Source organism: Mytilus trossulus, chromosome 14, assembly GCF_036588685.1.
Source record: "Mytilus trossulus isolate FHL-02 chromosome 14, PNRI_Mtr1.1.1.hap1, whole genome shotgun sequence".
Lineage (NCBI taxonomy): Eukaryota > Metazoa > Mollusca > Bivalvia > Mytilida > Mytilidae > Mytilus > Mytilus trossulus.
The window spans coordinates 14,991,185-15,004,233 of record NC_086386.1 but is presented as its reverse complement, the minus strand read 5'-3'; the positions used below and the strand labels follow the sequence as shown (position 1 = coordinate 15,004,233).

General features: G+C 31.4%; 1 protein-coding gene across 1 annotated transcript; it reads right to left on the bottom strand.

Annotated features, from left to right (window-relative positions):
* Positions 1-691: 691 nt before the first annotated feature.
* On the bottom strand, positions 692-3,841 carry LOC134697194 (uncharacterized). Its single transcript, XM_063559287.1, has 5 exons — positions 3,754-3,841; positions 2,924-3,006; positions 2,277-2,388; positions 1,651-1,712; positions 692-1,210 (listed from the first exon to the last, which is right to left on the bottom strand). The coding sequence occupies exons 1-5, from the start codon at positions 3,837-3,839 to the stop codon at positions 759-761; spliced, it is 795 nt and encodes a 264-aa protein (XP_063415357.1). The 5' UTR covers positions 3,840-3,841; the 3' UTR covers positions 692-758.
* Positions 3,842-13,049: the final 9,208 nt, after the last annotated feature.

The window sequence follows — 13,049 nt, the reverse complement described above, 5'->3', positions numbered from 1 at the left end:
GTCTTATTCGGTATATTTGTTTGGGGTTGCTCTGAACAAAGATATTATCTGTGTCTGATTTAACATGTTTAAAGCATACAACGAAAGCAGACCAGACCTCATGTGTATCATGCTACCAAGCAGGCACGTGTATTCTTTTTTTTCGAAATATCGAGGTCAACGAAATTACAACTGTTTCACATTTAAGCCACAATTATTATTTTTTGTCTGTTACATTATGTGACTGATATCTATATTCTACCACTGCATCAAGTGTGATACAACAGTTATACACTCGAAAAAGGTTTCAGCTTCATATGGAGCCATCATACATATCTAAAGTTATGTTATCAGCACAGCAATTGAGCCTACAGTTACCGTCTAACTGAAATGATTTGCACATTTGTATCCAACTGACATGACGCCAAGGACACGAAACAAACACTTTGAAAATTTGTTAACCTGTCATTCATCCTGACATTGGGGTTTTTGCATGCTCAATTGTATTTCAGTTGTTTTTAAATGTAAAAATATGTAAATTTGTGTTGCTATGCATGTCATGCCAATCGGACAACACTAGGAAAAAAGAAATGATGATATTTTCATGGTAAAAAACCTTCATTTAGTCAATACCCTTGCTCGAACGGGTTATATCTTTGCTCATTTTAAGTTCTGAGAATGAATAGTTGTTTTATTATTCATTGTAACTTAGTATAATGATGTTGTACAGATTGATGATTAAGTGGTTGATAAAGGTTGAGATATATAGGATCAAAAGGTTAATCTGCAAGAACTGTTGGTTTTTCATTCTCTTTCGAAAAACTGCTAAATTCATCACTATCGTTTACCGTCGTTTCAAAAGGGATAAGGTAGTTATCACAGCTACCTTCCATGGTATCCTTGTTCCAATATGCATTTCCTTCATTTTCATTATCTTCTATCATCATTGCAGGTTCCTCTGTAAAGACGGTGATCGCCTCGATTTCGCCATGGTTTGTTCTTTTTTCTTCTGCTTCAGGGCAAGAGCGTTGTAAATGTGTTGGTATACTGTTACTGCTAAAGTTGTTAACAGCCAAAGTTGATATACATACATTGGCAGCATGTTGATTACCTTTGATATAACACCCATATCCTACCAAAACACAGATAATAACCAACACAAGTCCAGAACATCCTGCGTAGACGGCGATTCGAAAGTCTGTCCTTGAAAATCCAAACAATTTTCTGTGATCTGAAAAATGAAAATTTTATAATTCTATTGCGAATTCTCCGATGAGCATGTGAAACTTTATATAAAATCAGCGAATATTCGCCTTGAAATGTCAGTCATGTAAAATGCATTGGGTTTAAATTATTACCACAAAAGGTCTTTCCTGTCCTCTGTATATGTGTTATATATTCCGCTAAACATCTAATATTCATAAAACTATTGATTTGTTTCCTGTTAAACGTTGAGGAAGGCCGCATTATTTGCGAAATGTCACATTTCCAGAATTTTACCTAATATAAATACTAATTTGGTATTTTGTTTTATTGTTGTCCCTCAGAAAGTTGTTCGTTTGTCTTCAATAAGTTGCTTCATAGGAGAATGTCATTTCTAAAATTATTGATTTCGGTAGGCAATATACATCTCAAAACCAGAAATTTGTTAAATATCGAGGAATACATTACCTGTCAGATTAACCGTCACATTGTTTGTGTCCTCTGATACACACCCATAAATGTTATTACATCTGAATGATCAATAAAAATATGAACTAATTAGTTATTCAAAATGATTGGCTGCGGTGCTTTAATAAGGATTTCAATCATGTTTACCACGGACCTTTACAGCCTTGCAATAGCATTGTCTAAAGAAGTTGTCTTCAGTTTGAAATGAAATTAAAAGTTTGGCTATTCACAATTGGCCAATGTCGAACATAAAATCTTATTTCATATGAATTGTGTACTACTTGTATCTATTCAATTACAGACAGCAGACTTTCATAGTGAAGTTTAGTTTACTTGATAAGTTATAGTACACGAATATGGTCATATCATCATCATCATCACCATGTACCATTTTTGATGTAGTACATTATACAATGTAGTTGAAGTAATTATTTGTGCGAATATGAGAATATTGTCTTTAGGTTTTTTTCTCTATTTTTCTTTTTGCCATTGTGTTGTCTTTCCTTCATCGACTAATACTCTGTTTGAACATCTGGTTTCAATTTTGGAGAAGAAAAAAAAATCTTTTCCAACGTTTCGATACTTCTTTTTTTATTCTAAATTGTAAAATGGGCATTCATAATTACCGTTCATCTTGTTTACAGAAACATGGATACGCACATCTTGAACCGTATTGGCCATCTGGACATGGATTACAATCTGTTCCTTCTTGGTTTGTAGTATAACCAACTGGACATACTTAAAATATGTTAAAAAAATGTGTCCATGTAAATGTTGATTTAATATTTTACCAATAATATCATTGCTCGTCCGATAAAACTGTTTCAACGTATTTTGCCAATACTTTTCGATAATGGTGAGCATTTTAAAAACACACAAAAATACATAAAACGCATTAATAGAATATTATCAACTGATCTACACAAACCGCACAAAATAATTGGGAATAATATTAAGTGGTACGAAAGATTAAACATGTCCTACTCCACATATGGTAGCCGTCTTGGTGTTGCTCATGTGTTGTCAGTATAAACCCGGTGAAAGTCTTTTTAGGTAAGTCACGTTCAGGGGAAAGGGGACGGGATTGAAGCTATTACAATTGAAACATCGTCATGTTTGAGACTTTAGAATTGAATTAATTGATTATATATGCATGTCCGAACTTCAAAGATACATTTTGAATAGGGATTCACAAACTTTAATATACCTCAGTCTTATACATATTTACCATAATTTTCCAATATTTAACAATTATATCTTTTTATATACATACTTTCACATGTTCCATTCCTTGAATAGGAATTTGCGCAACAATAATGTTCTACTCCATAAATGGTTGCTCCTCCAGACACAAAACTAATTGATATAAAATAAAATAAAATATGACGTGAATAAATATATTTAAAACAAGTATCAGGAATTTATTGATTTATTTATTGATTATGTGTAACGCCGTTTGTAGTCTTATTGGGCTATTTGGTGGCGGTCATTTATTGTTGTTTTGGAAAGACGGAAAACCCAGAGAGAAACACCGACCTTCTGCAAAAAAACTCATAATCCTAGTCAAACAAAATTTGAGTGGAAATTAATATTGCCACGTGACGAATGAAAACTCACAAAATCCGTGTTGACTGGTTAGTGGTACACTACTTCAATCACTCGGCCACCGATGCCACAGAGAAGAAAATTGTATGGCAAAATATAGTTTAAAAATATACTAAGTATACTTTACAATAAAAACGTAAGTTGTTGTAGTCAGCTGGAAACGCACATTTTAAAAAAAATCAATATTGACGGTTTTCGAGAAATCACAGTTCAGCACGAAAATTCAACTTTGCCCCCTTTTATATACTTTCCATACATGTAGAGGCATATTTTCACAAATATTAATTGATTCTATCGCTAACGTATAAATTCAAGTTTCCTTGTAAATGCATACAAAATTTGAGGATATTCAATTTTGATATATCTGCCAATTGTATATGTCTTGCCTTAAAGAGACTTACTATGCTTACAAATGTGAAATGTGTGAAAAACAATTGACGATTTTTGTTTTGCTTTTTTAAGAAAGTTATTATACATGTTTTACACTTAAACAATTACCTTATTTTTCTGCTACAAGTCTTGGAGTCAATTGCATTGATTGAAATAAATATAACATAATTTAAAATCAATCCATTTAGAGTCATCATATATATCAATGACCAGGAAACAAATATGTACTCATCAAAGGAAGTTCTTGGTGCATTGTTAACTTCATGACACATATATACATTTAGCAAAATTATATTATTTATCATATAAACTCGGTCAACTTAACAATTGCAATAGGGAAAGCACCACATGTCCATATTGGTTAAACGATAACCTTCCTTAATCTGTTAATTGTATGAATCATTATATGCCTCATTCTTAAGTATCTATTGAAATGGATGGATATAAAACTAAGCACTAAATAGAATTCCGTTATCACATAAGCAGTTCTCTAGCTCATAATCTTAATTTTGGCTATCGGGGGAACTGTTATTCTCAGCTTTTCCTCCAGAAAATACTTGTAGAGCATGATATAAAGAAAAGTTTGCTCGGGAGAGAATTCGCATTAACATGGCCAGATAATACAAACAGTATCATTATCTTGGCATTATAAGGATATCAACAACACATCTTGCAAGTACTTTATTCTTTAATCTACCAGATATATATATATATATATATGAAATATGTTTTTAATTGTGAACTCTTGCAAGTGAAAGTCGATTATAACATGACGTCCTTCAACGCTTTGAGTACACACCCGTGGTAAAATATAAATATATGATTGTTTGGGCTGTTCCGATCGTACTCCCACGTCATATGCTTTTTTTATGAATGAGCTACCCGACGTCTCAGAGTATAAGCATTTTACGGGAAAATACACGCTTTGTTGTGAAATCGAGAATCATCACAAACAAGGAAACGTAAACAAACGATGCTTAATTTTTTATAATAGCCATTGTTGTATACTGAAAGGTACTTATAAGACATATAAATACAATTGTCATTTAGCTTCATCCAAACCTATTTAATATTCTATTATAAATAGTTTAAACATATCACTTTTTCACCTTTGTTCAATACTTTTACGTCAATTCATTAGTGTGTTCATTTATGGAAACGGCAAATAATGCCTTTACCTAGAGCGGTTCGATCCAAAACAATTTAAACATATAAAATCGTATCTAAATAGAGATAATTCAGTCAAGTTTTCAATTCTAAATCAAACACTGAAATGATTCCATATTTTGATGAAACATCATACGAACGGCGAACAGAATCGCAGGTATAAAAAATCACTTTTTCCACTCGTACTCCTATTTTTTTATAGTCAGACGGTTGTCCCTCAATAAAATACCAAAATACGTGTACAAAAATATGCTGAAAACTCTTAAATCCACTAGCTTTTTTTAAGTTTCAAGCTATATATTGCAAATAGAAAATATACACAGGTGTTTAAGAATGACAGACCAGGAGCCTGTTTAACAAATTAATACTATATAATGTCCTGATCTTGGCGGAGTCTCCGAGTCTAGCAATACGCGATGACATAAAAGCAATTGCTTTAAACAAATGACCACAGCACACAACATGCTGGTGGAATGTACAAGTACCGAGCCATATCAAAAGGATATTACACAAAAATGGAACACACAGGATAGATAACAGAACACTACAACAGTTAAGAAGAAACTTAAAAAATTGACAACAATAACAGTGTATATAAAGTGCGAATCCAGCTAGTTCATTTTTACTGTTATATGCGGGTATGTCTATTGTAGAATAAAGGATCATGGGAAAACTGCATTTGTTTATGTTTTGAAAATATCAAGTCAAGTGATTTGAAGATAAGTTTTAACATATTTTCATTGTGATATGTCTTTATAATATACAAACATAGCATTAAAGTTCAAATAAGTCTTATAAAAGCATCATAATATAGCATATCGATTATTGAAAGCGATCCATTTTAACTATAGATGCGATGAATTATCACTGTTAGTGCAGTCATTATTAATGTAGAATTTTCAAAGATGCGAGGAATTTTTATTGTAGAATTATGTGATAAATGCACTTGCAACAAACGAAAAAACTTAGTTGAAGACTTTATGATTTATGATACATGTATTTTCAAATTGAAATACAAACTCCTCATTCATTCTTCATCAAATATATAGCTTTTCAAACTTGTAACAAAAGCGATTCTCAAAATGAAAAATTATAGACCCGCGAATGGATACTACCGCAGAGGTAAAACCATACACATTTGGGTTAGTGTACACGAAATGCATGCTACAATTCATTTTTGTTGATTTTAGACCCTTTGGAACTCTATGTGGGCTATTTCAGCAACTAGGCAAAAAATCCCCAAACTAGATACACGGTTAGATTCAGCATGTAAACGAATCCCAAATATCTATATTAAAGGACTTTTGTCTATAAATGTAGACCCCTCAAAATTGAAAAAGGACCCAAAAAAAATTAAAAAAATGCATGCATCGGATACATTTGTTATTGAAGGCATGACTGTATCAATAGGATGAATATACAAAAATATCTTATTCTGGGGGTCTCATTGTGGGGTTCTGATCCCGGATTTCGCTTACTGTTTTGGCAGATTCCCGTATTCCGCTTATTGCCGTTTTGTCAGATTCCGGTATCCCGCAAAAAATCGGTAATCCGGCGTCACGCTTATACCCAAATGCGACCCACTATTTAACTCTATTCTGACTCATATTAAGCCCATTATAAATATATTAAAAAAGTAGCGTGAATTTTTTTATCACTTTTTATCCCGTCTCGTTTCGTTTATGAGCCATATATAGATGTCGTATGTGACAATGAGACACCTCTCCATCCGAGTCACAATTTATAAAAGTAGACCATTATACGTCAAAATACGGTCTTCAATACTGTCTTGGCTCACACCGAACAGCAGGTTATAAAGGGCTCCAGTGTAAAACCTTTTAAACAGGAAAAAAAAAGGTTCAATATATATCAAGATGTACGTAATTAGTGGTGAAGTGTCATGGAAATTGATAAAAAAAAAATTAGGATAAAGTTCCCTATACGCTTTATAAGAAACTTAATGGAATACATTTGAAATAAATGTTATTTCTATTGAATTTATTATAGTGTTTTTAAACCAAACTTTCCTCCGTAAGTTAAATTTTATCAAATCTTTCTCTTACTTTATCTATTGTTTAAGCAAGTCGGCTAAATTAAGGCTTTACAGTTAATTTCCTAATGCATGTAAACTTGGTTGGCTTGTTTGCTTTGTTTGTTTAATTGTTTATACAAACTTTGTAAATAAGATTTACATTTTTAAACAATATGAACAGGCATAGTTTAACCTGTATTTTTAATATTTGTATTACATTGGGTTTTATTATAATGATTATCCAATAAAAGATAATTTATTTATCATTCTACATTAGACATTTATGGCATATACAGTAAAAATGATATTTTAGGATCCGCACTTTACATACACTGAGTAAAAATGATATTTTAGGATCCGCACTTTACATACACTGAATAAGCAGTGTATGTAAAGTGCGGATCCTAAAATATCATTTTTACTGTATATGCCATAAATGTCTAATGTAGAATGATAAATAAACAGACGAACTTTTTTTAATTTTTGAAGAAAATGAAGAAAATTAGTTAAAATGTATATGTTCAGAAAAACATAATACTAATAAAACAAAGTAAGAGATGCGAGCGGGGTTTTATCGCGCCTAAAGCGATCCAGCTGTGAAATATATACCAAAATAGGTGAATATTTAGGACATTTTACGAACAGATTGTGTAGGTGCTTTATAACTAACAGGTAAGATGTTGTTGCAGTAAAAAAATATTCATTTTAATACAATTAATAAAGTTGTATAACGTAGAATATGTTTTGTCATTCAGTTTCTTTATATTTAGCTAAATTCCACTATGATGATTTCGTAATGCTAGTCATGTTTACTGTCGAATAATGATACTATTCTTTCATTTTCACTGTGGAGCGAATCATTATTATTGTATATGCGGTGCATTTTCACTGTATATTTTTTTTTAACTATTACAGCTCATTTCTTTAAGCATGTAGAGCAAGAATTTAGTTGACTTGCTTGCTTTTTTTTTATTGAATAATCATTATGATAACACCCAATTTAATTTAAATATTAAAAATACAGGTTAAACTATGCCTATTCATATTGTTTAAAAATGTCAATCTTATTTACAAAGATTGTATAAACAATTATACAAACAAAGCAAGCAAGCCAACCAAAGTTTTGCTTTACATGCATTTGGAAATTTGCTGTAAAGCCTTAATTTAGCCGACTTGCTAAAAAAATAGAGAAAGTAAGAGAAAGATTTGATAAAATTTAACTTACGGAGGAGAGTTTGGTTAAAACACTCTAATAAATTCAATAGAAATAACATTTATTTCAAATGTATTCCATTTAGTTTCTTATAAAGCGTATAGGGATCTTTATCCTTATTTTTTTATCCATTTCCATGACAATTCACCACTAATTACGTACATCTTGATATAGATTAAACCTTTGTTTATAATGGGCTTAATATGAGTCAGAATAGAGTAAAATAGAGGGTAGCATTTGGGTATAAGCGTGACGCCGGATTGCAAGCGTGACAGGTGAAAGTCAAATGATTGTGTCGTGAAAAACGAGAAATAAAGTCTAGCGGGACACGGATAATTACAAAAAATGAGAACTGCATAGTATAAGCGGGATACGGGAATCTTTAGATTTGTTGGCCGGTAAAACCAGGCGCTCATCTAAATCAACAACGTTGATGGTTTGTTTTTCATTATTTGTGAGTACAATTTTTCCTTTCTTATGCTCCACTTCAGGTACAACTTGGAAAGTTAATCGTTTATAAACTTTTCTGTCACCATTGCGTTTCAAGATGCATATTTTTCTGTTCGCATGCGATAATGTCCTCAAATGTACTCGTCTCAATTTTACACAGACTGCACTTAAACTCCGCCATATCAATCTTTAACTGCAAAAAAATATAAAAATATCTTCCAAATTTTGGTTAAAATCAAGGAGAAACGTCATCTGAAGAATACAATATGACATTTTGAGAATCGCTTTTGTTACAAGTTTGAAAAGCTATATATTTGATGAAGAATGAATGAGGAGTTTGTATTTCAATTTGAAAATACATGTACCATAAATCCTAAAGTCATCAACTAAGTTTTTTTCATTTGTTGCAAGTGCATTTATCACATAATTCTACAATAAAAATTCCTCGCATCTTTGAAAATTCTACATTAATAATGACTGCACTAACAGTGATAATTCATCGCATCTATAGTTAAAATGGATCGCTTTCAATAATCGATATGCTATATTATGATGCTTTTATAACACTTATTTGAACTTTAATGCTATGTTTGTATATTATAAAGACATATCACAATGAAAATATGTTAAAACTTACCTTCAAATCACTTAACTTGATATTTTCAAAATAAAACAAATACAGTTTTCCCATGATCCTTTATTCTACAATAAACATACCCGCATATAACAGTAAAAATGAACTAGCTGGATTCGCACTTTATATACACTGAATAAGTATAAATTAACAATTAAAGGACTGCAAGCAAATACTGACAAGCCAGCACCAGACTTCATTGATTGGTTAAGATTTCATGTCTTCATTATATGAGCTTCATATATTTTATATATGTGCCTATGATTGTTGTTATTCATTATATTAAGGTTATACGTTGAAATCAAGATATTAAAAACGTAATTCCATAGAAATTTATTATCATTGATTTTTTGCCGGAGATATTTTTTTACATTCTCAGTGGTCTTTAATGTCAAATATCTCTAGTAAACTCTGCAAGACATAAAAATATTAAAACATATAAATTACAAAAATTATGTACTATATTACATTGATCAAGCATAGCACAACACCCACATATACTGTAAACAACTGAAAGCTGTAGTTAAAGAATTAAAGTAATCCATCAGCTGTTTTATGATAATGTATCAATACTAAACTCCACATGGATTCGCACGACATTTGATATCATTTAAAATTCTACTGTTTGAAGGTATAAAAAGTATACTGGTGCCTGTGTCTTCTTATTCAATACTAAGAATGACTAATATTTTTTTTATCTAAAAACATACAATAACAAACAAAACATGCAAATACAAAGAAAGCCTGGAATGAAAAAACAAAAAGAAACGAATGAAAACATGCCGGTACATGTTTACTATTTAATATATAGTATGTAAACTCTTTGAAACTTTCAATAAACTTATTTTTTAAGAATATCAAATGTTGTGAGTAGTTGGTTTTTTTTGGACTTTCTTTTATCGGTACTAAAATGGATTTTGGTTTTTGATAAATTAAGCTGTAACGAAATATGTAATGCTTTATGTTAATGTAAAGGAACAGTAAATGGGCTATGTCGCAGATTTGCTAAAAAAATGCATACAACCTTGGCTCGTTGAACTAACAACTGAAAATCGAAAAAATAATACATTTATCTCTTTTATTATCTGAAAAATTGCAGATTGATTTCTTTTAATATGGGTGAATATTTGTATAGAAAACACATAAAATCGGTGAAAAACTTTCTAAAATTTGTCTTAAAATCGCCAAATCTCTAATTCTACTCCATAGATTTTTCTTAAAAAACTATATATTGTTGACACATACATTTCTGTTTTAATAATATAAAATAATCGTAGGGTCACCGACTTCGTTGTTTGTCTAATAATCAATGTGTTACCTTGTTGGTAGTGAAAAACGTCAAAAATCAACGTTTTACGGCCTGCAACGCGATAACGTAACGATTATTTCGACGTTTCGTTTCATTTTTTCACAAAGAACGCAACTTTGAATGATGTTTACCGTAAAAACGAAGTCGGTGACCCTATAATCTTTATTTTGCATCATTATAACGGAAATTTATGTCAACAACATATAGTTTTTTTTAGAAAAATCTATGGAGTAGAAATAGAGATTCGTCAATTTTAAGACAAATTTTAGAAGGGTTTTCGCCGATTTTATGTGCTTTCTATACAAATGATCACCCTTTTTGTAAGAATTTAATCAGTAATATTTCAAATGATAATTGAGATAAATGCATTATTATTTCGATTTTCAGTTGAAGTTCATCGAGCCAGAGTTGTATGCCAAATTTTATTGAAATCTAAGACATATAGCCCATTTACTGTAACTTGACCTTTAATGAACACGTATTGTACTACGTCTAGTCTGTGACGATATGCGCACTTATATTATGGCAATGCTTTTCTTTCGGAATCTGCGAGTCCTCTTATTGTATCTGAGAAATTTTCCTTTACTCTGGATCTAAGGTAGAGTTCAGCCTATGCTTTCACTCATGACTTGTATAAAAGTTATTTCCAATACACATGAATCGTTACAAAGGGGAGTAACACGAATTAATTTTCAAGTTATCAAACTGAGAACTTGATAAAGTCCGATCAGGTACTTTTAATTAATCAGCTGTATATTTAGTGAAAGAATGATTTAATATTTTAATGATCTATAATAATAAATAAGATATGAAAAAACCCCTACCCAATCGACTGTGTGGTTTAAATTCTATTTGTTGGTGTGCCTAGAGTGGTAGATTTAGCTGTTACTGTTACTGGTAATTTCCTCCTCTCTCAGGAGCACTCCCAAAGGGATACATAGATTTTAAAGTATAGTCTAAGAAAGGATATATATATTTACAACTTACGTTAAACTGTACAGTTTCCCACCACCCTTGGCTATTGCGTATACTAAAAGCATTGTTCATTTGACATACTTTAAGTCTATTTACACACTGTCTATAATATTACTTCTTATGTTTCATCTTGTATGAGATAAGTTCTCCTCACATGTAGTCCATAACATAATGTCCTTGTTATTTTTTCAATATCAGTATAGTTGTCCTTTTTTAAGCGAATAGATGTTCTCACACTTTCACATGTAGAGTCAAGAATAAGTTTCATTAGTTGTCTATTATCAAGAACTTCGTATGTTCCTTTTTTAATGTTTTCTAGATAGCATTTTAGACTGTTCAAGTGATTTCTTCGTACACCCTCTAATCTATCACATATCAATAAAAAATGTTCTAAATCTTCTGTATCATTTTGGCACATTTTACATTTTGCTGTTTCTTTATTATTACTAAACTTGGCTTTATTAACTTGTAAAGTATAAGTTCCTGTTAACAGTCTGGCTTTTACTTCAGCTTTTTTCACCTCAACATGACAGTTTGGTACAGATTTCCATATCTGATGAGCATTTCCTATAGCATATGACTGAATATTTAGTAGTTTCAAGGTTGACTTCTGTTGTTTCTCTTCTTGCCACTTAACATCCCAGGAGTGTATTATATGTTTCTTTACTGTTTTTTTCCATTTCAGAGTATCTAATTTATTCTCTAATAATGTTTCAATTTCTGGTAAACCATATTTCTCTAATCTCTGAATAACCTAAATAATGTAACTTTGTCCATTGCGTTTTGCCATACCATACATAATTGTCTTTCTAAAATTTTGAATTCTTAAGTTTCTTTGTTGTGAAGGAGATTTCCTAGAAATGTTAATATCAATCGGTCTACTACAACCTCGACTGGCTCCACTCCTAGAAGTGAGTACTAAGTGGCAATATTTGCTGTCCTGTCTGGAAGACCCTGAATTTGTCTACATACTTTCAACTGTAGTCGCTCTAATTTCAGGATATCTGACTCAGTGAAATTCATTACTTCTATCCCATATAATGCTCGTGGTATGACATATGTTTTCCATATTTTATAGGCTACTATTGGAGACATGCCTTTCCTTGCATGTAGTCCAGGTCCAAGTAAAGCATACAGAGTTTTCCTTGCCAGTTTTAGTCGATCTTCAGTGTTCAGCTTGTTTTTACTATTTCGTATCAGTCCTAGATGTTTTGTTTCACTCTTTTGGGTTATCTCATCTTTTCCAAGGTATACCGAGAAGTTACTTTGACATTTAGTGATCGGTACCAAATCTGACTTGTCTGGGTTTATAGTTACTAGGTCTCTTTTTGTACAGTTTTCAACAATGTCTAATAATGCTTGTACTTCATGTTGGTTTTCTGCCAATACAGCTATGTCGTCAGCACACGTTGGGGCCATAACTTTTATGTTTCCTATTTCAGCTCCAATTTCAGATCTGATACTATCATAAATAAGATTGCTCAAATAGACTGGGGTTCGGTTAAGTATTGGGGTGAAGTAGATATAAAACCCGAAGTCATTTAAGCAAATGTAACCTGATAAAATTGATTCTCCATCAATGTTTTTGTCGCTTTTTTTTTTTTTTTTTTTTTTTTACATCTAT

Excerpts from the sequence above, each read along its gene's own strand:
- LOC134697194 (XM_063559287.1), bottom strand. The coding sequence starts at position 3,839 with ATGACTCTAAATGGATTGATTTTAAATTATGTTATATTTATTTCAATC. Across the intron at positions 1,713-2,276 it reads TTCTGTAAACAAGATGAACG|ATGTAATAACATTTATGGGT; the intron begins GTAATTATGAAT and ends TTGATCATTCAG. Across the intron at positions 1,211-1,650 it reads TGTGACGGTTAATCTGACAG|ATCACAGAAAATTGTTTGGA; the intron begins GTAATGTATTCC and ends TTCATTTTTCAG.